This window comes from Tiliqua scincoides, chromosome 3 (assembly GCF_035046505.1).
Source record: "Tiliqua scincoides isolate rTilSci1 chromosome 3, rTilSci1.hap2, whole genome shotgun sequence".
NCBI classification, from domain to species: Eukaryota; Metazoa; Chordata; class Lepidosauria; order Squamata; family Scincidae; genus Tiliqua; species Tiliqua scincoides.
In genome coordinates, this window is record NC_089823.1 from 67,032,932 (window position 1) to 67,060,645 (window position 27,714).

Genomic DNA, 27,714 nt, shown 5'->3' on the forward strand with positions numbered 1-27,714 from the left:
TTCTAAAAAGCCTTTCAGAACACCCGAAACTGGGTTTAAAAAAGAAAATATATGGTTTTAACTCTAACAAAAAGTGGTAAATGCTTAAAGATCGAACACTTTGACACACAAATATAGGCTGATTAAAAGCTTCACTGAACACATGAAACTGCTTTGTTTGGGACAAACAGTCTGGGACAAGCAGTCTACCTAGCTAAGTGCAGTTTACTCTGAGATTTTTTTCAACTGGAGAGCATACATTCTGCCAAGTAACAATAGTCTTCTTTCCTATTGTTAAGAACCTAGTCTTTCAAGCATTGTGTCTTATTCATACAGCTGGAAAGTCAGACCAGTAGAAGTTTCCTCTGCAAATCAGAAGAGGTTTGTAAGAGTCACTGTATGTAATCAGTTTCAGCCACTTGTTTGATGCTTGAGTTACTAAGATTTTTAAAATATTTGGTCCATGAATGGAGTTTAGCTTAATCTAACAGGTCAAGGGACAGAGTCAGCTGGATCAGGGTGTGGGATCAACAGGAAACCCTCCCCTTCCCCACACCAAGTTTAATGAATAATATCCAATAATGACCCCAAGATCAAAATACCAAATAGGCAAATATATACCTGATGGTAGCACCTTGTTAGACTTGTATCAATTAATTATCATAACTAGAGTAAATCAAAATAAATTTATTAAGTTGACTTTTATACAACTGAGCCCAACATAAATGGAAAGACACTTCTACTCACGTGAAGTGGCCCACCTGATTCCTGCCCATTTACTCTCCTGCTGCAATTCCCCCCACCATATTCCATAAGATTCTGAAAGAGCCCCGACTCAGTACCAGCTGGAGGTGGGAAAGCCCCATTGTGAAAGCAAAGTTTCATTCTTTCACACATCACTAAGATTTTTTTCAGGTTCAATGACACCTGGCCTGGGATGGTTTTGCCTTCTACATACATTAATCAAATCTGATCATTTGTACTGTTTAAACTAATTACGCCTTTATGAAAGGCAGAATATGAACAATACTTCCCTCACTCTGATTTGCTGAACATTTTGTTACAGCCACATACGCTTTTAGCATTAGATAAATTTTTACTGGATTGCATTTAATAAAGGATGCACAAGTGGAGTTTTCCTCACTACAGGGTTTTTCCAGCATCTCCTTTCCTGTGGTATCATCTTGTATCTGCCAAAAGAAACTCCTAATGGGACCTGTACTAGCAACTCTTTGGATTCAACCCATTCAAACTGATGTCTAATTTTACCATTATCAGACAATCTATATCAACCCTGCCACTTAAGTTCACATACTTTGCCAGCAGAACTGCTTGCTTTTTTAACAGCCTTCTTGCAATAATCTGTTAGTCATGAGGCAATCCAAAGAAAATAAAGCATTCTTCTTGAAACAGGGTTTGTTTGTTATTACATTTCAGAAACCATAAGTGCAACATCAATGCAGAATTTTAACACACGCAGGCTTCCTAGTCCTCTATTTACTAGAGGGAATCATGCAAGAATCACTGTGGGCAGAAGAATTCTATATGCACATTTGGAATTTTTAGATTGGGGTATCTGAATTTACTATGGGGAGTGAAGAGTTGAAGTCTATTTAAGCATCAGATCAATGCGCAGAATTTTATGTCCTTCTGCTCAGACGTTATTCAGACAATAAACATAGGTTAGTCCTGCCCAAATATTTTGGGTATTCTTATACATACTGCAGCAGTATGGTATCCTGATACAAGGAAGCACCTTTCATGCCTCTAGAATAGGGGTCTCCAAACCCCAGCCTGTAGGCCACATCCAGTCCTCCAGATAATTTAGCTGGCCTGCAGGGTTCCCCAGCCTCTTGGAACTTAAAATAGCTCCAAAGATGCACTTCCGGGTATATACCACATTCAGCCACTACAGGTGCTGAACATAATGCAATGTAATGGAAAGAAATTATTCCATTTCATGCATTACATTCATCATCTCTAGTGGCTGAATGAGATATATACTGATACTGGGAGATTTATTTTATTTATTTTTATTTATTTATCACATTTTTATACCACCCTTCCTCCAAAGAGCTCAGGGCGGTTTACACAGCTGCTCCTCCCCTCTTTCTTGTCCTCACAACAACCCTGTGAAGTAGGTGAGGCTGAGAGAAAGTGACTGGCCCAAGGTCACCCAGGAAGCTTTGTGGCTGAGGGGGGATTTGAACCTGGATCATCCAGGTCTAAGTCCACCTCCCAAAAATCAAAGCTAATGTCTATGCTAAATGCATACAGAGCTAAAACAGAGAGAGAGAGAGAGAGAGAGGTATTTATTGTTATGGTCAAAGACCAGCAAAAACAAACATACAATACCGCCCTACAACAGGCAGAATTTAAGATTTCAACATGAAAATACATTCAGCATTAAAATGCAAACATTAAAATACAATATAACAGTCATCAAATAAGAGGGAGTAGCAATTAAAATTTCCTTTCATTATTAATAATGCCCTCCCTGGTTTTGTAAGCAGCAGCCCAAAAACTTGCAGTTGGTCTTAAAAGCTGAGAATTCGCCCCTGAAAGAAGTTTCTTGGCCATTTCTGTTTGTGACAAGCCCAAGAATTTTCTGCTCAGGGGAATAATAAATTTATCTTGGATGCCCTGATAAAATGGGCAACAGAACATGACATGATCAAGTGTCTCAACCTCCCCTGAACCACAGGGACACGATCTTTCTGAAACAGCCCTCAACAAATGCCAAAGGAAGAGCTCTCCACCTAGCTAGGAAGAAAGCTGTCCAGGAAGCTCTAATAATGAAAGATAAGTGGCCAGGGCAGCTATATACCTTGTGTCATCAGAGGCAAGAAAATCTGGAGATCTGCTGACATCTTCTTGTCATTCGATGTCCCTCAATTTGTTTTATAGTCAGTCTTGCCTGAATCAAATCCAATGCCAGAACAACCTCTGGTGAAAATCCCAAGTGCCTCAGCTTCGTGTGTACTGCCTTGAGCCAGGTAGATTGAAAATTATCAATTAAAATCAAAGATGTTAGGGCTTGGGTGCTAAAATTTAGATTGAGCCACAAATAAATGGATGCTAAGGCAATCCTGGCCTCGACCTTTAATAGGCCGGAAACAAGACGTAAGCTTGCATTAGACACATAGCTAGACACTTGAAATATAGATCTTAAAAATTTGGATTGGACATGTTCAAGTGAGACAAAGGAAGAAGAGGAGGGACCAAGAATTGTTGCATACAAAAGTTGGGGAAAGACCTTTGCAAGATATAATATAATTGCTGCCGGAATATAATGGCCACCTTTAACATGAAATAACTTGGTTATTGCACTTGCAGACTTCTGGCCAGCTGCAGCCACAGATTCGTGATGAGCGGTTCTAGTTCCAGTGGAGTGCAGCATTACACCCAGATATTTATAAGAACTCACCTGCTCTATCTTATGGCCATTAATACTCCAGGGCCTTGTAGGTTGCATGACGGTTTTTTAAAATCCATTCCTCCTCTTCCTGTGCAAGTCAATTTTGCCCTCTGCTCCCCTCCTCCTTTCACCCCACCCACATTGTATTCAATCAAACTCTCAGCACATTGGTTATCCATGGATTTATTATTTATTTTCTGGCCCACAACACCTTGTCAGATATATGATGCTGCCCTCATGCCAAAAAGTTTGAAGACCCCTACAAGTATAGTTAACATGGGTTACGTTGGCAAGATTTGTGAAGTACTATAGACAACACCAGAAGATAAATCTGAACAGTTCAAGTTGCAGCAGTTTCAGTTCCTGGTTAAGAGTTAGCCTTAACCAAGGTTATATCAACAAACCATATAGCCTTAACCAAGTTAGCCTTAACCAAGACTATATCAACAAACCATATAATGGCAGTTGTGGAGAAAGGAAAGAGACAAATTGGCTAAAAAGGAGGGAGGAAGCACATGCTCCAAGGGCCAGTTCAAGACCACCTGGAGCCTTAGGCAGCATGTCAAATCCTGCCCCCCCCTTTAGCTGGGTAACGTGCCAACTTCTGCTTTTCTGACATTCTAGCCCATGGCCTCTAAACTGCAGTCCGCAAGCTGGAGTCTGGAGCTCCTGAGATTTTAGCTCCAAGACAGCGCAGCAGTGATGACTTCCCATTCTACCCACAGCCACCATTCGCTGCACCCAATCTTCACAGAGCCTCATGCCAGGGGAGCTGCTTCCCCTGAGAAATGAGAGAACCTTCTGAGGCAACAGAAGCAGCTCCCTGGCGTGAGGGTCTGTGAAGATCAGGTGCAATGAATGGTGGCTACAGAGCAGAATGATATGGCCTCACCACCACTGTGCCTGAAGCTAAAATCCCAGAGAGGTTTGGAGACTGCTGCTCTAGCCGACAACTTTCATCTCCTCCACATTTCTGCTCTATTTCCCTCTTCTTTTTCCAGTCCAGGAAGTGGGGGGGGGGGGAAGGAAGAGAAACAACTGTGGAGGCAAGCAAGCAGGTAGAAGTGAGTGCTTTCACCACTCATCTGCTGCCTGAAGTGACTGCCTCAGTTGACGTCATAGACGGGCCAGTACTGCATGCTTCTCTCCTATTTATTTGTTAATCATGGAAACAAGCCAAAAGTAACATCTGTAGTGGGTATGTGAGAAAGAAACACTCCCCCTGAATACAATACCAAAATCTACAAAAAGAAAGGTAAGTTAGCACTGTTCAGGGTAGTATGTGAGAGTGCAAACAACACCATGCTCATGAAAAATTGACAGCAATGCTTGCTCACTATGTTCATTCAGATCTGAAATCTACAGGAACAGGAAATCTACCATTACCTATGCAACAATAGCTTACAAGTTTAAGCTTTGGAAAGCACCAGGGTGGACCATCATTAAAACTAAATGTTTCATATGCGGTGTCTTTAAAATACACATTCCACGACATAAAAATTAGCACACCAGATGAGACAATATTATATGAAGCTGAAATCTATACAGACCTTCCAGTAGTCAGATTGTAAACTGTAGTACCTCTGGTATGCAGATAATGCTGGAATGGAAAAAAAATGTTTTTAGAAATATTTTAATAGTTATTTACCTTGTTCGAACATAGTGCTAACTCCTCCTCCTCTTCTGTCTCCAACCCTTGTTCACAAAAGCAATTCCCTACCCACCAGCATATCTACACTAGCTAACTGTTTTAACCACAGTTAGCTCATTCTCAGGAAGAAGGGAAGAGAGGACAACGTGGGAGACAGGGATGGCTCTGAGCCCCTTAAAGAGGGGTTAAAGAGGGACCACCTTCTATCTCCAACTCAATGGGTACCTCAGTTTCACACAAATCATAGCCTTATTTTTTAAAAATAATTATCATGCTATGGTCATGATGTACCAAATTAAATTCTTCTTTGAGTAAAACTTTATATATGAAGAATAGAAGCAAAAGCACATATGAAGAGTAACAGTTTCTGCACAGATTCCGTGTAATAAAACATTCTTTCACATCTGTTGAGTTGTAATGTGCAGCTTCAATCCAGTTCAACACAGGCAATAGTGATTCCATTACCAAAAAACTAGTCACACAAATCTGTCACAAATCACACAAACAAAACAATTAGCGATACACTGCTTAACATATGGGTGCAAGCAATTTCTTTAAACCCATTGTTCCCCCTCCAAACTGAACACCCAGAAAAACTTAACAAGGTTCATTTAAATACAACAAAATACAAAAGAGATAAAAAGACTAAGGAAATAAAAAACAGAAGACAACATATGATAGAAAAAAACAAAGCAGCAGCAATAATAAAAGCTTCTGAAGAACAGAAAACCCAGCAGCATCCAAACCAAAACTAAGGTGAAAATGCCAAGCAAAAAAAGCAAAGTTTTTTGCCTCTGCCAGAAAGCCATCAAAGAGAACATAGTTCTCAATTTGACTAGGAGACAGCCCCACAATATTGGCCACTACAGGGAAGGTTCTACCCCTTGTCATCACCAACTGAGCATCAGTTAGGGACTGCATTCTAAAGAGGGCCTCTCAGATGACTTCAGGGCATGGGATGCTCATACAGAGGTTCCTCAGATACCCTGGTCCGGAGGCATAAAAGGTTTTAAAGGTCAAAATCAGCACTTTGAATTGTTCTTGGAAACAAATCAGCAACCAGTACAGTCATAGGAGCAGCTGCCTGACAGACTTGATCACTGAACTCCCGAGACCACATGGGTCTCCACATTCTGCACTAAATGCAGCTTCTAGACAGTCTTCAAGCACAGACCCACACAGAGTGCATTACAGTATTCAAGACATGCTGTCACCAAAGGATGGCCACCAAGCTCATGTCTGACCAATTCAAATACAGACACAGTTGGAACACTAGATTCAGCCTGGCAAAGGTTCCCAGTCACCACCATCAACAGGAGGCTCCAGGAGCAGTGGAGAATCCAGAAGGACACCCAAGCTGCAAACCACCTCCTACAGAGAGAGTGCAACCCCCTTCAGTAAAGCTGACAATCCAACACCCAAGTCATAACTCCCTGAACTAGAAGGGCCTCCAGTTTGTCTGGATTTTACTACAGTTTGGTGACCCTCAAATCCAGTTCCCAAACCCCACCTGGCAGTTCCACAGGATTTCAATACCCTCCCTGAGACACAGACAGATAGAGCTTGATGTCACCTGCATATTGGTGACACAAATTCCAAAACTCCAAATGTTCTCCCCCAGAGGTTTCATGCACACATTAAACAGCATGGGTGACAGAAATGAACTCAGTGGCATCCCACATATCAAAGATTAGGGTGCTAAATAGACGTCTCCCAGCAACATCTTCTGAGATCTATCAGTCAGAAAGAACCAGAACTACCATGAAACAGTGCCTCTAAGTCCCAGTCCAGCCAACTGACCTACAAAGACATCATGGTCAATAGTGCTGAAAACTACTGAGAGAGCCAGACATATTCTTGTCTAGTCCCTGGCACAGATAATCTACTAGTATGACAAAGACCATCTCATTCTGAAGTCAGACTGAATGCTGTCCACATAATTCACTTCATCCAGAATCAAAAAGGAACCACCAGCTACTTGATGGAGAATGGTTGATAATTATCCAATACAGTGAGATTCTAAGAGGGTTTCTTAGGAAAGGGCAGAACACAGTCTGCTGGCAACACTCTACATTCTCTGAGAAGAGTTCATCACCCTTCCTATCCAAATCAGCAGCCTCCACAAGCAGATCAAATAAGCCAAACCAGGCAAGGGTTAAAGCAAGCATGCAAAGAGCCTCATATGCCAAAAGATCCTGTACAAGCTGAAAAGAATACAAAACAATAGGACCAAGAGATGCCATAGGGCAGCGGTTTTCAAACTCTCAGGGAGTTTGAAATCCGCAATAAGTCTTTGAAGGGGTGGGGGGGAAGGCAGCAGGGACAGGCGGAAGAGCGACACAATCCCCAGGGCCTGCAGGGCTCCCCAGGTTAGGGAAAGTGAGAGTAGAGAGATTGTGCTCTGTCTCAGCAAAACTGGAAGCAGAGCTTGATCTCGCCACTCTCACTTTCCCTGACCTGGGGAGCCCTGCAGGCGCTCGCGCATGGTTCCCTGCACCCAGGGACAGCTGCTGCAGGAACTGGAGGATGTATCCCAGTACCTGCAGCCCTGTCAGAAGGGAAAGTAGAACGATCGCGCTCCACTTCCGGTTTAGCCCCACTGGAAGTGATCGCCCCACTCACTTTCCCTGACCTGGGGAGCCCTGCTAAAGGTTGCGCAGGGCTCCCCGCAGCCCCAGGCAGCTGCAGGAGGCTTGGGCAAGTGTACCCAAGCCCCTGCAGTCCCACTGAGCTGCCTCCGGCCTGCCCCCACCCCTTAAGAGGAAAGAAACCAGGACCCTCAGGCTGGGGCATCACGATGCCCCAGTTTGAATACCACTGCCATAGGGTCATTGACAGACACTGTCAATGCAGAGTCCAAGTCATGATGAATGAGAACTGTGAACCGCCTAACAAACTGGTTACAGTGAGCAGCTGAACTGTTCTCCTCACTCTACTGGGAAGTCAGGTGGAAAAAACTCCAAACAAACGAGAAAAGCTCCACTGGATGGCTCTCAACAGAAGCAACAGTGGCAGAAAAAGCATTCTTTGCTGACATCAGAATAGACTTTAGATTTTAGATATGGGTTATATCAGAATGCCAGATGCAAGGGAGGGCACCAGAATGAGGTCTCTTGTTATCTGGTGTGCTCCCTGGGGCATTTGGTGGGCCGCTGTGAGATACAGGAAGCTGGACTAGATGGGCCTATGGCCTGATCCAGTGGGGCTGTTCTTATGTTCTTATGACTAATACAAGCTGTAAACTGTGTTTGAACACTCACCATGAGTTTTCTGCCACTGTTGCTCAAGGTACCTGCCATACCATTTCATTGCCTGCAACTCCACAGTTCCTCAGAAAACCAGGAAGCCACACTAGCTCAGCAACAAGGCAGAGGTCACTCAGTAGCTATTGGAATCATAACTGCTGGCATCTTTTCATTCCAGTCAGAGACAAAGGCTTCAGATGAGTCAGTGACCTGACAGTAGAAAAATTCTTCAGAGTCCTAAGATAACCTTCATATCCATCAATCTTGGGAGTGGATCATATAAAGTGGTCTGCAAGGGGCTGCAACTAGACTAAATCCATACATTTTACTTATGTCAATTTTTACTGTTACTTCACCTCTTATCCGTAATATTGTACAAAGTGTATTCTAGTTTTTATGTTAACTTTTTTAAAGTAAAATAAAAAATAAAGATATAAGCTGAAATTTATTCTTACTAGCCAAGTGACACAGTATTAAATACACACAAGGGTAGTAATTACTTAACTATGGTGTTAATCGGGTTTATTAAGCTAGGGTGAGAAACTAGGTGAGAATGCTTTCCAAGTGTTATGCTCATTGTAGCACAGGCTTTTCAGTTCTAGGATGCACACAGAACACTGTTTCTTAGATTAAGAAATTGTAAAAAAAATAAGGGAGAATCCAGATACTTTTTTTTTTGGTAATGAAAAAGTAAATTTTAAATTAAGGCACACCACTATATCCAGTTCCATCTAAGTATTATAAAACTGCATGGAAGCATGGTATCATGGAACCTTTTAAAGCATAAAACTGAAAAGCCAAAACAAGAATTGTCTCTGGAATTAAGCAAACGGTTGATGCTGTTGCTCATATTATGCAGGGTACTATATTAAGGACATATTCACACTACAGACAAATTGGTTTAATAGTCATTCATCAGGGAAGGAGAGAACCTGGAGACATGCAAGACACACTTAGTTGGGGAAGGGAAGGCAGACAAGTCTTGCATCATAAAAAAACTAGAGGTCAAGCTTGTGCAGCTGGATGATTCAGAAGATAAACAATGGCAGATGGTAGCATGAAGGTGGAAAGGGAAAGAGCACAGCTAAGGGGGAGAAAAGCATTCTGTTCAATCTCAATAATACATATAGAAGAGAAAGACTGAGTGAAATGTAGGTTGAACATCTGACTACTCAAGAGCATACTTTAACCATCAACAAGATTATGCCAATTATAAAAATGGATTTCTATACTGTTATCCTCAACCAACCCAACTCATTTTATTTCCTGAAAACTTCTGCCCATGTGATGCAACTCTATTTGTGACAATACTTTCACTACACCAGTGAAAAGCATCAATAAGTTTTTCAAAAACCAAGTACAAACATACTAGCATCCATATTTTAGTACAACTTAGTAAGCCTTGTTGCCCTCAATGCGCATCCACTATTAATCTCTTAAAACCTTTAGGCAACCACTAGGGGAGGTTTTGCAAATGCCATTAAGCTTGCGATCATCTGCTGCAGCTGCTCTGCTCTTGCTAATAAGTGAAATGAGAGGTAAGCTGCCAACCACACAAGGCAATCTCAGTTTCACTGAATATCTGAAAATACTTGCTTGGTCAATAACTATCATGCCAACCTAGTCTAACACAGGTGAGCATTCCAGACAGCTAAACAGATAATGTAGTAACATTACATAAATAACGTAAATAACTATAACAGATGCAAACGCATGCAAAATCTAAACAAACAGAAATAAAAGAAAAACATAAATGTTGTGGAAGGTTGGATGAAAACACATGAAAGAGGAAAACATGTGGACAAAATCTGAAATATGGTTATACAGGTTGAGCCTCATTATTCCCTTGGGTTCTGTACCCAGAACTCACACCAATGGCAAAAATCACACTACAGCAAAGCAATTTAAAAACCAAAGTGCCTTTGCTCCAGTGGTTTAAAAACAGACTTGCTGACTTTTGTGATGTTAAGATAGATTCATTAAGGGGACAATCCAACAATCAGTCTCTCTCCAGGTGCTTAGAAAGGATTATCTTTCTTTCAGGTGTTCAGGGAGAAGGGAGGGGGTCCCTTGGTGAGTGAATGATTGATGGATTGTCAGCTGGCTGCCCTCTCTCTAATGTAAAGGACTGTTTTCCTTTAACTTAAAGGGCCCTTCTCATCATGTTGAGATAAAAATCTCTACAACAGTAAGAATAGCATTTTAAAGGGGTGTATTTTTCCCCTGGTGGATTTGCCACCAAGCCAGACCTGTGCTGGAGCAGTAGTGACGTCTAGGGAAAGGAGAGGAGGAATGTCACTGGAGAGTCCACAACTGCAGGAGCGAGCAGGCTGTTCCAATGCCAGGCAGCTCTCGCTCTTAGGAAATTCTTTCTCAGGCTTGGCCCAAATCAATATCCCTGTAGTTTTGATCCATGGGTGGTAGCCCTGCCATCCGGGTAGATGGGACTCGTCAGCCTAGGAAGGCAGCTCATCTAAGAGAAGGAAACTCTGACCTCAAACCTCCACTGCCTTGTGGCTACATCCAGTTCTGGAAAAGGCTTCAGGAGTCAACCTCGAGGCAAAATCAGGAGCCGGAGTCCCTTAGGCAGTTCATGGCTGAACACAGTCACGTTCTGGCAACTCCTGCGACGCTGCTGGAACCAACCGTATTGGCTTCTGCCTTTCCATTGGACCATTCCAGCGACGTGGAGAGGGGGGATTTGCTGCATGGGTAACAGCCTATCCTCCATACCTTCTTTACCCAGGCTTCGCGCACTGGAAAGGACACTCCAACTTCGCCATACGGCGTCGGCACAACACGGGAAGCAGCAGTTTACCGGTTATAAGTCTTTGCTCGATTGGCGTAGAGCATGACGCCAGGGGCTGCTTCCGACGGTGGGAGAGATCATTGCATCTCATTGGGCAGCTACCGCCCGCCTTAAGCTGGGCAGTCCCCAGCCAGTAAGGTGTTGCCTCGCCACGGTCCGTTAACCTCATGGGGTGCGTGGGGTTTAGGGTGAAAACCGACAAGCGGATCGACAACTCTGCACCATGCAACAGAAAACAGAAAACTACTGCCCTAAAGCTGGGCACCTGGAACGTTAGGACAATGACACCTGGCTTCTCTGATGACCTGCAAGAAATAGACGACGCACGCAAAACAGCTGTCATCGACATGGAGCTGAGCAGACTGCAGATGGACATCGTCGCCCTTCAAGAGACTAGGCTGCCAGATTCCGGATCTGTCAAGGAGAGAAATTTCTCATTTTTCTGGCAGGGAAAACCACCAAATGAAACCAGGGAACATGGCATTGGCTTTGCGGTCAGAAATACCCTGCTGAAATCCATCATCCCACCTACTGTGGGAAGTGAAAGAATTTTGTCCCTGCAGCTCCAGTCATCAGCAGGACCTGTCACTCTCATCAGTGCTTATGCACCGACTCTGTCGTCTCCAGCAGAAGCCAAAGACAAATTCTATGATGACCTGGCCACCACTGTCAAGAAAATCCCTGTAAAAGAGCCATTGTTCATCCTCGGCGATTTCAATGCTAGAGTTGGTGCTGATAACAGTTCATGGCCCACTTGCTTAGGTCAGTTTGGCACTGGGAGGATGAACGAAAATGGCCAACGCCTGCTAGAGTTTTGCTGTCATCACGGTCTCTGTGTCAGCAACACGTTCTTCAACACAAAGCCCCAACACAGAGTCTCTTGGAGACATCCAAGATCAAAGCACTGACACCAGCTCGACCTGATCCTCACCAGACGCTCCAGCCTTCCCAGCATCAAGATCACACGCAGTTATCATGGTGCTGCCTGCGACACTGACCACTCCCTGGTGTGCAGCAGAGTGAAACTGCAAACAAAGCGACTGTATCACACGAAAAAGGAAGGAAGACCTCGCATTGATACCAGCAAGACCCGGGATCAGAGAAAAGTGGAGGAATTTGCACAAGCGCTTGAGGAATCTCTTCCAGGCCCGGCCGACGCAAACGCATCCAACAGATGGGAACATTTCAAGAATACCGTTTACAACACCGCCTTGTCCATATTCGGCAAGAAGACCAACAAGGCGGCAGACTGGTTTGAAGCCCACTCTGAGGAGTTGACACCAGTCATTGAGGAAAAGAGGAGCGCTCAAGCAGCATACAAGGCCTGTCCCAGTGAGCGCAACCTGCAGGTCCTCCGAACTGCTCGCAGCAAAGTCCAACAGACTGCCAGGAGATGTGCTAACGACTACTGGATCCAGCTCTGTTCCGAGATACAGATAGCAGCTGACACGGGCAACATCAAGGGGATGTATGATGGTATCAAGCAGGCCCTAGGTCCAACACAGAAGAAAATTGCCCCTCTGAAGTCTGCCACAGGCGAGGTCATCCAGGATCGGGCGCAGCAGATGGAACGCTGGGTGCAGCACTACTCTGAGCTATATTCCAGAGAAAATGTAGTCACCGAAGAAGCACTGAACAACATTGAGTGCCTGCCTGTGCTGGAAGAGCTTGACAGTGAACCAACCCTAGAAGAACTTCACGTGGCCCTGGACTCCCTTGCCTTTGGCAAGGCACCTGGAAAAGACAGCATCCCTGCTGAAGTCCTAAAATGCTGAAAGAGATCATCGTCACTGAGCTGCATGAAATCCTCTGTCTCTGCTGGAGAGAAGGTGGAGTACCTCAAGACATGAGGGATGCAAACATCATCACGCTGTACAAGAACAAAGGTGACAGGGGTGACTGCAACAACTACCGCGGCATCTCTCTCCTTAGCGTTGTAGGAAAGCTGTTTGCCCGAGTTGTACTAAAGAGGCTCCAGGTACTTGCAGAGAGCGTCTATCCAGAATCACAGTGTGGATTCCGAGCCAACAGGTCCACCACTGATATGGTATTCTCCCTTAGACAACTGCAGGAGAAATGCAGGGAACAACGACAGCCACTCTTTATAGCCTTCATAGATCTCACAAAGGCTTTCGACCTGGTCAGCAGAGACGGCCTCTTCAAGATTCTCCCCAAGATTGGATGTCCACCCAGGCTCCTCAGCATCATCAGATCTTTCCACAAGGACATGAAGGGCACTGTTGTCTTCGATGGCTCCACATCAGACCCTTTTGACATCCGAAGCGGAGTGAAGCAGGGCTGTGTTCTTGCACCAACCTTGTTTGGGATTTTCTTCGCTGTCCTGCTGAAGCAGGCCTTTGGAACTGCAACAGAAGGTATCTATCTCCGGACCAGATCAGACGGAAAGCTCTTCAACCTCTCCAGACTGAGAGCAAAATCCAAAGTCCAGCTGAAATGTCTGCATGACTTCCTCTTTGCCGACGATGCAGCTGTCACTACCCACTCTGCCAAAGATCTCCAGCAGCTCATGGATCGTTTTAGCAAGGCCTGCCAAGATTTTGGACTGACAATCAGCCTGAAGAAAACACAGGTCATGGTTCAGGATGTGGACTCACCTCCCTGCATTACAATCTCTGAGCATGAACTGGAGGTTGTCCATGACTTTGTGTACCTTGGCTCAACGATCTCCGACACTCATTCTCTCGATACTGAGCTAAACAAGCGCATCGGTAAAGCAGCTACCACGTTTTCCAGACTCACAAAGAGAGTCTGGTCCAACAAGAAGCTGACGGAACATACCAAGATCCAGGTCTACAGAGCTTACGTCCTGAGTACACTTCTGTACTGCAGCGAGTCATGGACTCTTCGCTCACAACAGGAGAGGAAACTGAGCGCTTTCCACATGCGCTGCCTCCGACGCATCCTCGGCATCACCTGGCAGGACAAAGTTCCAAACAACACAGTCCTGGAACGTGCTGGAATCCCTAGCATGTATTCACTGCTGAAATAGAGACGCCTGCGTTGGCTTGGTCATGTCGTGAGAATGGATGATGGCCGGATCCCAAAGGATCTCCTCTATGGAGAACTCGTGCAAGGAAAGCGCCCTACAGGTAGACCACAGCTGCGATACAAGGACATCTGCAAGAGGGATCTGAAGGCCTTAGGAGTGGACCTCAACAAGTGGGAAACCCTGGCCTCTGAGCGGCCTGCTTGGAGGCAGGCTGTGCAGCATGGCCTTTCCCAGTTTGAAGAGACACTTTGCCAACAGTCTGAGGCTAAGAGGCAAAGAAGGAAGGCCCATAGCCAGGGAGACAGACCAGGGACAGACTGCACTTGCTCCCGGTGTGGAAGGGATTGTCACTCCCGGATTGGCCTTTTCAGCCACACTAGACGCTGTGCCAGAACCACCTTTCAGAGCGCGATACCATAGTCTTTCAAGACTGCCAATACTATACTGTATTTTTCCCCTTCTCCAGGGATCAGCACATTTCTTCTCATCTGCAGTGCCCATTCGTGTTGAGTCAAATCTGTGTATAAAAAAGTCAGTGTATAACAAGGTTGGACCTGTAATTAAAAGCAGTTGAAGAGAAAAGTGGTGAAAGTCAAGGTATGCCTTAATAACCTAGTTCCCAACATTCTTTCCCTTTCTCCAATACTGTCACACTTTAATTATACAAAGAAGAGGAATCCAGGATAGGGGTAAACAGATAAAGGCTAGGTGAGTTTTTAACAGATCCTACTGAATTAGGTATGTGGAAAAAAGCAAATGGAAAAGACAAGACACTTGCTCCTTCATTCACTATCAATTGGATTGATACAATTTATAACTGTCCATGATATATTTCCTCCATATATACTTTGCCTGTCATGGCAGGCATTTTGCTAGCAAAATTATAATAGATGCTACAAACAGAATGCAAAGAGATTCTGTTTGTAAACAAGTTTTCTTTCAATAATAACTGCTCAATTAACAGTTCCAATGAAATGAACCAAACAAACATTACATGAACTTTTACAGAAAGAGCAACAGTCAAGTACACAGTACAGGCATCCCCGGGTATCCATGGAAATATGTTCCTGGCACCCATCGCGAATAAGGGGGAAGCCCACAGCCCACTGTACTCACACATTACCTTAATTTTGTTGCTTACATTCACCTGAAGTGATCATGCGTCTTGCCTAAACACACACCTAAGCAAAAAGCTTATAGCAAGATGAACCTGTAACCTAGAAGGGACACTAAAAGTAAATATTAAGTTCCTGCTTCCCGTTAGCTCTTAGTCTCCCTTGTAGGCTGCCTGCCTGCTTCTCTTACTATAAGCTACCTGCAACACACCTTATCACCTCAGGGGAATGTAACCAAGGTAAACAAATGTAATAGGTCGCGGGATGGGGGAGAAATAATACTGGAAGAGGACTGTATGCAGGTCATTTCAAGCCAAATCATCACACTGTTTCTGACTGACCTCCTTACATTTTTACGAAATTTGGTGTGCCTATTTCTCCTATGGCGTAATGCAAAAATACCAATTTTTAGTGGCCTATATTCATTATGTGGAATTTTATGGCTATGTAAACTTTCAAAATTTTATCAAAAAAAGGTGTTCTAGTGATACTTTAACTAGCTGTAAATCAGACACCAGTTGAGATACAGAACTAGGTTTGGTCTCACTTTAAAGCTCTTCACAATGTACAACAATGGTTTAATTTTTAATTTTTTTAAATTCAATTTAAAACATTAAAATCAGTTCTCAAAAATGGAAATTTTTAAAATTTTGGAAAAAATCTCAAAATTAGTTCATACTTGTCTGTAACTATTCCCCCAAAATTTGGGGGGGGGGGGGGAATGATGAGATCATAAGTTAAGAGAAGTAACACATACATATGATCAAGAGAAAATAGTGGAATTGGAAAATTTAGACTTAAATATACTTTTTCTCTGCAAGTTTAAAAATTTAAAAACATGCATTTCTTCAATAGCTACATAGGATCATTAAGTTTATGAACATTTAAGAATGTGAGGTAGAAAAATATTACTAACAGTGCAATCCTATCTTTCACTGGAACAGGCAGGTCAGGAGGTCTTCGCTGTATCCAGTGCAAGACTAGGGTCTGAAGTGGCTCAACCAGAAGCAAGGGGAAACTCTTCCCCTTACCCTCAGGTAAGCCACCACAGACCCAATGCATCTCCTTGCACTTGCACCACCTCTGGAGGTGGCATAAGTCAGAGGACAGTAGAGCAACTTGAAGCCTCTCCATGCTGCTCAGGGAACAGGGTTGGGATTCAGCATAACAGCTGGGTTCCAGCCCTGCCTCTTGCTCCCCACCTGCCCACCCCAGGACCACCCTCCACCGCCCGCCCTGAAACGCCTCCCTCCTGCTTCCTCCCCACCCTCACCAGACCCCTGTGTCAGCCGAGCTCAGCCTATGCAACCCTCCCTTCCCCTAAGTTGGTGCAGAGGCTGGATGCTCTGCAGGCCAGCATGTCTCCCTGCACCAGCCCAGCCGACTCCTGAGGAGGTGCAAAGTGCTTTACAGATTAGGTTAGGATTGTGCACCAAGTGTGATATTTGACACAGAATGACTCAGCCAAAAAAAAGTAAGCAACACATCCAGGTACAGTGTTAAAACCAAAATGTATTTAAATCAATAGATCTTGCAAGAGCCTTATACAGTAATACTAAGGCTACCATCCTAAACACACTTACATGGGAATAAGTACCACTGGATAGAACTGACTTCTGAATAGACATGCATAGGCCTTGCACATGCAGCAAAGAGAAAAACAATGATTTGGAATCTATATCAGAGTGTTACACATAAGGCCCATGGGCATATATGTGTCCTACGTGATAATTGAGACTCTCTCAGCATCGCCCGTTCAGCAGTGCTGCTTCTGCTGGAACAAGGAAACTATGGGGGAAGGGCAGTGGTGTACCTGGGGGATCCAGGGGGTCAAGTGACCCCCAGGCTCCACCTCCAGCCATGCCGCTACCTTCACGGTTGTTCCCACTGCCTCCCATTTGGAGGCCTTAGGGGGGCCGGGGGGCACACAAGGCCTCCCCAACCTTCAGAAGACTGCAAGGCCTTTAGAGGAGTGAAAAAAGGAACTTCCAGTTTCTTAGGGAAACTGGAAGTGATGTTTTTATGCCGTTAGAAGGTCTTCTGGGGGCCAGGGCGGTTGCATGTGGCCCCCTAAGCCCGCTGAAGGCCTCCCAGATGGGAGACAGCAGGCACGACTGGTGGGCAAGGTAACAGCCCAGCCAATGGGGGAGTGCAGTAATTTGAAGTCATTTCCCCGAAACTGACCAGGGCCAGGATCGCCACTGGGGAAGGGGTAGGTGCATAAAGGAGGGTGATACTGCCAAGGTGTTGGGAAAGCTCAGTTATCACACAGGCTGCCCTTTCAGCAGAGCTGTGAATTGAATTGCACACTCCCGGGTATGTGCTACAAGTTACATAAGAACATAAGAACAGCCCCACTGGATCAGGCCATAGGCCCATCTAGTCCAGCTTCCTGTATCTCACAGCGGCCCACCAAATGCCCCAGGGAGCACACCAGATAACAAGAGACCTCATCCTGGTGCTCTCCCCTACATCTGGCATTCTGACTTAACCCATTCCTAAAATCAGGAGGTTGCGCATACACATCATGGCTTGTACCCCATAATGGATTTTTCCTCCAGAAACTCGTCCAATCCCCTTTTAAAGGCGTCTAGGCTAGACGCCAGCACCACATCCTGTGGCAAGGAGTTCCACAGACCGACCACGCGCTGAGTAAAGAAATATTTTCTTTTGTCTGTCCTAACCCGCCCAACACTCAATTTTAGTGGATGTCCCCTGGTTCTGGTATTATGTGAGAGTGTAAAGAGCATCTCCCTATCCACTCTGTCCATCCCCTGCATAATTTTGTATGTCTCAATCATGTCCCCCCTCAAGCGTCTCTTTTCTAGGCTGAAGAGGCCCAAACGCCGTAGCCTTTCCTCATAAGGAAGGTGCCCCAGCCCCGTAATCATCTTAGTTGCTCTCTTTTGCACCTTTTCCATTTCCACTATGTCTTTTTTGAGATGCGGCGACCAGAACTGGACACAATACTCCAGGTGTGGCCTTACCATAGATTTGTACAACGGCATTATAATACTAACCGTTTTGTTCTCAATACCCTTCCTAATGATCCCAAGCATAGAATTGGCCTTCTTCACTGCTGCCGCACATTGGGTCGACACTTTCATCGACCTGTCCACCAGCACCCCAAGATCTCTCTCCTGATCTGTCACAGACAGCTCAGAACCCATCAGCCTATATCTAAAGTTTTGATTTTTTGCCCCAATGTGCATGACTTTACACTTACTGACATTGAAGCGCATCTGCCATTTTGCTGCCCATTCTGCCAGTCTGGAGAGATCCTTCTGGAGCTCCTCACAAGCACTTCTGGTCTTCACCACTCGGAAAAGTTTGGTGTCATCTGCAAACTTAGCCACTTCACTGCTCAACCCTGTCTCCAGGTCATTTATGAAGAGGTTGAAAAGCACCGGTCCCAGGACAGATCCTTGGGGCACACCGCTTTTCACCTCTCTCCATTGTGAAAATTGCCCATTGACACCCACTCTCTGCTTCCTGGCCTCCAACCAGTTCTCAATCCAGGAGAGGACCTGTCCTCTAATTCCCTGACTGTGGAGTTGTATGTAGAGCCTCTGGTTTAACACATCAGGCACCTTAAAGAAGGATTTGATTAATGGTTCTACTAGTATGTCGTTTACAGCACACTTACGCTGATAGTGTTTACAAAAAGGTTGTGAATAAAAATATATTTTATGATCTTTTATTGTGTTTTTAATAAATTAGAGACTGTACAGTTCTTATGTAACATTTACTGGTAGGTAATTTTTCAGGATCTGACCTCAGGTAAAAATCAGACAAAACTATAGTTTATAGATAAAACTTTAAACTTATGCTTAGACACCCCACCTCTCCCCCCGACTTGTTTGAGGCTCATATAACATTCGATGATTTTGGCTCAAAACCTGCTCTCAACATATCTGTGAAATCGACTTAAACTTGAGTATCTGCAGTATGCGACTTTCGATGTCAAGTCTAAATAAAAAGGACAATTTTAGCTATGTTAATTGTTGATCATATACTATGGTTAACGGTAATTAATATTTATGCAAAGGATGGTTTTTGTACTCCACATGACAAGGGAAGACTCACCACAAAATGTTGCATGCATCCCCAGTCCAGTCTCTCCTATTTAAGGTTCTAGTCAAGAACACAAGCCTTGAAGCACTGTCCAGGAATTACGGGGGGGAGGGGGAACAGGGGACAGACTTTTTCTCTTTCCCATTCTCCTGAAACCTTCCTCCCGTGGTACACAGAGCTCAAGGGTTCTAAGGGTTAGCTGCCAAACCCAGGCTTGAGCACTAAACTGCAATAAATGGTGACGATCTATAGACAATGATAATGACAAAGAGAGTCTTTTTCCTCCTATCTAAAATGTCCCCACACAGTATATGGAAAGAAATTTAACTTGAAAGGACATATTCCTCTAAGACAGGGGTGCCCAAACCCCGGCCCTGGGGCAACTTGTAGCCCTCGGGGGCTCCCAATCCGGCCCATGGGGAGCCCCTAGTCTCCAATGAGCCTCTGGCCCTCCAGAGACTTGCTGGAGCCCATGCTGGTCTGACGCCCATGCTGGCCTGATTGCTCTCAGTGTGAGGACAACTGTTCGACCTCTCACCTGAGCTGTGGGATTAGGGCTTCCTCCACTACTTGCTGTTTCACGTCTGTGATGCAGCAATGGCAGCGAAGGAAAGGCTGGCCTTGCTTTGTGCAAGGCTTTGAGCTACTGCAAGACCTTCATTCATTCATATAAGTTCCATCTCTAAAATATTCAATTATGTAAATTTATTCAAATTTAAATGTAAATTAATTCTTTTTTCCTGGCCCCCATCACAGTGTCAGAGAGATTATGTGGCCCTCCTGCCAAAATGCTTGGACACCCCTGCTCTAAGGCAGTGGTTCCCAAACTTTTTCAGCTGGAGACTCCCCTTGAACTACTGGGCCACTGGCAGCAGCTGCCCGTTAGGTCTACAATCCTAAACATTGGATCAGATGGTGGGTTTTTCATGAGGATTCCATGGCTCCCCTGACTGGTTTCCACAGCTGCCCAGGGAGCCACAGCTCACAGTTTGGGAACCACTGCTCTAAGGATCCTCCAGAGTACTTCAAGCCACCAGAGACTCAAGCAGATCAATTTGCTCAGCCAACCTCATTTTCATAACATAAGAAACATCACGCCGGATGAAGTCAAGGACCATCTACTCTAGTATCTTGTTTCCCACAGTGGCCCATCAACTGTATCAGAGAAGCCCAAAAGTAGTAGAGAAAGACATACATCTCTTTCATGACTGCCCCGCTATTTATAATCAGAGGCATACTATCACTGACTCTGGAAGCAATGTACAACCATGACAACTAATAGCCACTGATAAACCTGTCCTCCATCAATTTGTCCAACCTCCCCTCCAGCTAGTGGCCATCGCCACATCTTGTGGTAATGAATAAAGTTGTGGCAAGCTGTCCATTCTAAATCTCCCCTGGTTCTAGTATTGCCAGAAAGGAACAAAAACCTCTCTCTCCACACCGTGCATAATTCATCTCAATCACATCCACCCTTAATTGCTTTTTTGCAAGACAAAAAGCTTCAAATGTTATAACTTTTCCTCACAAGGTAGATGTTCCAGCCTCTCTAATCATTTTGTTGCACCTTTTCCAGTTCTTTCCTTTTCTCAAATGACACCTTCAACAGTCCATAAGTCCTGGAAGCAACTAAACATAGGTCCTTTTTGGCAATTTTGATTTTGAGCTTCTGTCTGTTTTTTCCCCCTTTTAGTTTATAAATCAATATCGCTCAGGATTGGTGGGGAGTTCCCGAGTACGTAGAAACCACTACCTTGTTTTGCAGTGATCACATTCCATTGCCAAACTGAAAGACACCAGGACCACCCAAGTTCAGTACTAGAAGAGATGGCTAGTGGAAAGCAGGAATACCCACAGACTATATCAAGTCTGTAACTGAACAAACCACTTTAAGGGGATTTAAATAATGTCTGCAAGACTTCCTAAGTTCAGGCTGAATATAAAAGCTGTGCTTTAAAAAAACAGACCTTTAAAAATGAAAGGAATCCAATATCATCTAGATTTTTTAAAATTGCTACGGTATTGTCATTTTAAAATAATGGTTTAAAATGAAATCCTAACTATGCTAGATTCCACACTTTTTAGAGCTAAAGTCATGATCTTCCATGAAAGACCTTGAATTAAATCCTACATTCCTCAGTAAAAGAAACAAATTGAGAACAGATATTTCACTTTCCAGGCAAGCAATAAAAATATGAAATAGATGATGTACTATGTTTATCACTATAGTAAATTATGGACAGTTATGAAATACTTAGCTTTCAAATCATGCTTTGCCCAATCAGCACCCTACTTTCTGGAATGTTTTGGGCATTTAAGTGTGCTGGACTGTATGGTCTCTGCCACACATGTTATGGGCAACTGTCTCTTGTCTAAAATAGAAGTGGGGCAAGTACAAGTCATGTACTGTGCAAGGAAGAAAACTGAAACCTGCCCCCTCCTCCACATTAATTTGCTGTTCTGCTGCAAGCATTTTTCCCCCTTTCCTGGCTGCAGTTTGGAAAAACTGCTGAAAAGCACCAGTGTAGTAAGGGTGAGACCAGGTCCTGCTTCCCTCCCTTACTGCTTTTGGCATAAAAAATAGAACCAGCCCACATTAAAGGCTAATGGGGCAAATAAGCTTTTAAAAAAATATATAGTTGTCCCCAATGTCTAGTTTGGTCTAGAAAGGGAAGCATAAAAAGAGCCAACCAGAAATCCATTAACTAATGATTCCCCCATCTTCTTCACCCACCACTTGCCTTCAAGCAGATATGCCTGTGCCACATAGAATGTATATGGGTTCCATGACCTGAGGTTCAGAATTACAAACAAAAGCCTCTGATAGCAGATGAATGTGGTTTAATAATTAAAGTAACCAATATTCACTCTTGTTCAGGAAGCGAATTGATTCCAAAATGCAAAATTGCTTTAAGATCAGTTGTTTAAATCATTTTTTTCTTGGCAACGTAATTAAATTGCTGGTTTTACGCGTACATCAATTCACACTGCCGAAATTAATCTTTTAAAAGATTAATTATGAGAAGTTGAGGCTTCCAGGTCCTATTATAAAATAGTATACAGGTCCAGCCTATTTATACACAGATTTTTAATACACAGATTTGACTCAACATGAATGGCCACTGCAAATGAGAAGGAATATACTGATCCCTAGAGAAGAATGCACCCCTTTAAAATCAGTTTAAAAAACTGAGCAGTACTTTAACAACAGCCTCCTTAATGAAAGAGAGAGAGGGCAGCTGGCTGACAATCCATCAATCCTTCTCTCTCCAGTGGACCCCTCCCTTCCACCCAGCATGTGAAATAAATGTGATCGCTTTGCATTGGTGAAGGGAGGGGTTGAGTGAAGCACTTGGAGGACTGATTGATGGATTGTCTTCTTAATGACTCTTATCTTAGAGTCAAAGGTCAGCAAGGCTGTTTTTAAACCACTGGAGCAAAGAAACTGTTTTTTAAATTGATCTGCTATAGTGCTTTTTTGCCATCCAAGTGAGTGCTTGGAATGGAACCCACGTGAATAATGAGTCTCATCCTGTATTCCTAATAATATTTTTGGGAGGATGGTAGAGCCTAAAAGCCTCCCTGCAATTTTTGCCCCTCCTGACTTGAACATTTTCCACAGAAACTCTATTTTCTTACATCCATTCAAACCCTCCATTCCCTTTGTATGATCAATAATGTGGCTTACATCAACAGCACACTTTACTAAAAAAAAAGTCATGAAGGCAGAACCAAAAAAAGTTTTGGAGAAGTTTTAAACACTGTTGCACATATGCAGTGACTTAAAAGTAGAAACAGGCATACAATACTTTTTGATGTCTACTCAACATCAGATTCATAATTCAAAATGAATAATTTCACAGGTACACTGGACAGAAATCTGAAGTCTGCAGTCTAGAGAGACAGACAGAATTGGACTTACCTTTTGGATAATCCTCCAATAAGAGGTTGAAGTGACCTAACTGGCAAAAGAAATCAGATTCAACTTTTCCTTCTGCTTTCAAAATTAGCGATTCATAGCAGCCAACAGCCTGAAAAAAAGGAGGACAAGCTTTATAAATATAGTATATTAAATGTATTTTACAGGCACATGTATTTATAAGGGCATAAATGGAGGCTGAATTTGGCATACACAAGCAAAAAAATATTTATAATCCTATGTACTATCACTTTTTTCTTATTAAATGAACATGGTAGTGTTTTATTGTGGTATTCAATTCATACAATGGTATGTATTTTCATTTGAAATTGGGATTCTTCTGATTTGTCCATTCTTACAATGCAATGATGTTAAGTACATACAGTAACAAGTATTAAATAGCAACATGATACTTTGGAGAAGCTCAGTCAGACATAACTAAAGAGCTGAATTGTTACTTGTTTAAAAAGCTATGTTGTAACAAAGGGAACTCAGCCTGAAGCACAACACACAATGTTACAATGGAATAGTATGCATTCCATCATTATGAAAAGTCATGAACTAGTTTGAAGTCTATCCATTTAAGATGCATCCTCATCTGCTCAGCTATGATGGTAGTGCAGTGTTTCTCAAACTGTGGGTCAGGACCCACTAGGTGGGTCACGAGCCAATTTCAGATGGGTCCCCATTCATTTCAGTATTTTATTTTTAATATATTAGACTTGATGCTACCATAGTATGTGGCATTTGGGGAAATGTTACAGACCTATACTTCTAACAGGCTACTATTCATATGCTTTTAACAATGATAGTAAATGGGACTTACTCCTGGGTAAGTGTAGGTAGGATTGCAGCCTAGGACTGTTAAAAATTTCCCTGCTTGATGATGTCACTTCCGGTCATGACATCACTTCTGGTGGGTCCCAACCAGATTCATATTCTAAAAAGCGGGTCCCCATGCTAAATGTGTGAGAACCACTATAGTAGCGGTTTGGTGATGCTGCCAGCCTGAAAGGGGAGAGAGGGGTCATGAACACTCACTGGAAAGCAGGTTGAAACAAATTGCCAAAACTCCAGTTGAAGCATAAAGCCCAGTCTATGACAGGAGGCTGAGGAAAGGTTGTCCTATTTTCCCCAGCACTAAGTCTGAAATTCTCTTCTATTTCAGAGACAAAAAGCATTTTAAACTTCTTGGTTGTTGGTGAGAGGGAGGGCTTTGAAAATACTGTTAGTGAGAAGTGCCCATAAAACCAGAAAGTGGAGGAAAAGCCACATCCAGTGGTCAGGAAGCAGGACTTCAGTGTACTATGGACATTTTCTGCGATTCCCCCTAACCTTCTGCCTCTTCCTTCTTCCCAAATTGCCCATATTAATTAGATGTCTGCTTGATCCTTCCTTAAATAGCATTCCCACTACCATTCCCCAGAAAAGAAGAGGCCTTTCTGAGGCCTGCATAGGCTGCAAGCAGCCTCCACCGGCCTCAAAATGGCCTCCAGAGGTCCTAGAAGGGCACTTCTGGTTTTCGGCCAAAAACCAGAAGTGCCCTTTTAGGACGCCCAGAGGCCATTTTGAGGCCTGTGAAGGCTGCGCATGGTGTCCACAGGCCTCAGAACAGTGCCGGGCGCAATCGGAGAAAGACTCCGGTCGTGTTCGGAGGTAGGTGGAGCCCAAATTTCGCATGACTTGGTTCCACACGAACTTTGGTATTCGCATGGGGTCCAGGAACAGAACCCTCGTGAATAATGAGGCTCCACCTGTATAGGTTTGTAGGTACACAAGTTTTTGGTGTTTTTTTTAAAGATATGTATCTTGGAGTAAATATGCTATTCTGTTACATTTATTTTGAGCACTAAATATGAATTGTGTTAACACAGCATACAGATAGTCCTATAAGATCAGAGAGGCAAAAGCACTAAATTTTCATGTTGGGAAGAGAAAAGACTTCAAGGTTTTATTTCCAGTTACTAGGAGGCTGCATATAGCCTGCATTTTACAGAGCACTCAATTGAATCTAGCCTGTATGACTGTTGCTTTCACAATGAAAAGAATCTAGCAATAAAAAGGAAGAGTGGTCCAGAAGACAGTTCATTTCCTTCCCTTTGTTTAAAGAGGAAAGCGATGCTTGAAGAACGCCAGTTGGCAAAATGACCAGAATCAGCTGCCTTGTAGTGTGCATGATAACTAGAGAAGAGAAAGGAAGCAAACAGCAATGACTGAAGAGAAAGTGTTTCAGTCAAAAATATAAAATCATTTGAGTTATTCTGCCACCTGCCTGTTCTTCATGGGCACTGAACAGAACACTTGTTTTCAAGTGACATAACTTATATTGTAATTTTGTTGCTTAACATCCAACTTTGTATAAGTTTAAAACTGTTTAACACAAGAAATGGCACAAAAGATTTTTCATTTGAAGTGAAATTATATAATTCAGTATAAATTAACAAAAGTGAGCTTTATCAGTCCTCATTTGTAACTGCACCTAAATACACTATAGCCAAGGCTCCCAGTAATCAAACTAGATTTCTTCATTGAGCAGAACTTCCAGTTATAAGGGCTGCTGCTTCAACAGCAGCAATATTTTGCCTAATGCATATCTTACACTTTACATTGAATTGTAATTTACAATTAGATTTTTGATGCATATTCCAAGCTCTGTCTGTTGCGTGAAGGGCTCTCTCCCTGCCATAATGAGGCTTAGGAAAGAAAGTAGGTAGAACCAAATCTTAGAAACATGGAAGCTTGAGATAACCTCTTGGAGGAAGGTGACGTCTACTCTCAAAACACTTGTCTTTCTCATTCCATGAGACATTTCACGCACACAAATGATGTTAGATAAATCAATACAAATATGTGATGAAACCATTACTTCAGCATGCTTTCCTCATGAATGAACCAACAAGATGACAAAAGATGTAACTAGGATAATTGTTGATGGATAAATATTTTAGGGCGCAATCCTAACCAGCTTTCCAGTACTGGCATAGCTGTGCCAGTGGGGCATGTGCTGCATCCTACAGTTGGGGGGCAGTCACAGAGGCCTCCTCAAGGCATGGCAATGTTTGTTCCCTTACCTTGAAATTGCGTTACCCTTATGTCAGTGCTGGAAGGTGGGTTAGGATTGCGCCCTAAGTCCTTTTCAAGAACGCTTTCACAAGGGGATGAGAAAACTGGTGAAGACATAAGAGTTCAGTAATGATAAGTGTCTTATATGGATTCTTGAAGAAGTTAAACCTGACATTAAGATGCTTATTTTCTGAACCATTTATACATTACTAGCTGAAATATCTGTCCTTCGAATGGATTGAAAAAGTGTTTCTACCTTGCTGAAACTCTAACATTTAAAGTGATTAGTGATTCTTGGTATAGTATTTTTGCAGATTTACCCTCCAGCACAAATATCACCAAATATTACTCTGTTGAGTATATACTACTCAATATACTAGTATATTACTTACCCTTGAACATGCTACATAAAATTGCCCGTGAGACAAGCAATCTTACATCAAAACCAACCTGTTTTAGGGATTGTCCCTGGGACTTGCTGATAGTCACTGTGGAGCGTATTCTCAAGGGAATTAAAGTTTTTTTTTTTAGATTGAAAGGTTGGGTAGTCTGATGGAATGATTGGGATGCTTGGAATAAGTACACCTTCTGCATATCCTGTAAAAGATGCAGCCTTGATGACAATGCGCCTAACAACCTTGATTTGATGCTTTAGGTCATGACAATATTTCAGTGGATTCAAATTGCATAACATTACAGGTGTACCAACTTTTAAGTAAGATGGTGGGTTAGCATTGCAAGAGATTTCAATTTGTTGAGGCATTCAACAGGGTAAGTTCACTGTCTGATTTATGTTTATCACCATACCAACCAAAAGCCACAAGGGTGGTTTTACCACCTTCTATGTAAAACACAATCTGCCTCGCAACCTAGTTTTTGTTAGTGATCCATGCCAAATTTTGGCTTTCTAGAAGAACAGGAAATAGGAGACAAATTGATGAATCAGTGGGGCATGGCTTTCACTTTTTATAAAAAATATTGGAAGACTTTCTGGAATTGGCCAACACACTACAAAGCTCATCCATAATGCCATTTAAAGTTAAGTAACTAGGTCAGGAGCTCTCAAACTTTAAGTTACTACAACCCTCAAATATTATAAATTTACACTCCCCTCATATTACAGCTATTGATTTCATTAGGATTAGATGGGCTAGTATGAGTAAGTATGCTTATCTTTGCATATTAAATGACTAATAATACAAAGTAGTCTCCAGTAATAGGTACTAGACCTACATGTTCGTTTCAGCCCTCCTGCCAAGAAAAGGATAGCAGCTGCTTAACAGACATAGGGTTGCCAGATCCAGATGCAGAAAAGAGCTCTTATTCCTCTAAGGCCAGAACTCTCAGCCAAGCCGTGTGCTACAGTACAACATGGAGAGCCTGATGCTGCTGCTGCAAGTTGCTTTTCCTCCTCATGCCTCCAAATGGGGG

The 27,714-nt window shown here is 43.2% G+C and overlaps 1 protein-coding gene across 4 annotated transcripts in view; it reads right to left on the minus strand.

Moving 5' to 3' along the window:
• Positions 1 to 27,714, minus strand: part of KDM6A (lysine demethylase 6A) — a 179,646-nt gene that overhangs the window by 108,442 nt on the left and 43,490 nt on the right. For all 4 annotated transcript variants that reach the window (XM_066618813.1, XM_066618809.1, XM_066618811.1 and 1 more), the window contains exons 3-4: positions 23,224 to 23,332; positions 4,948 to 4,997 (exon numbers count right to left, since the gene is read on the minus strand). In XM_066618813.1, the coding sequence (XP_066474910.1) occupies positions 4,948 to 4,997; positions 23,224 to 23,332 (159 nt within the window). The remainder of the gene's footprint in view (positions 1 to 4,947; positions 4,998 to 23,223; positions 23,333 to 27,714) is intronic.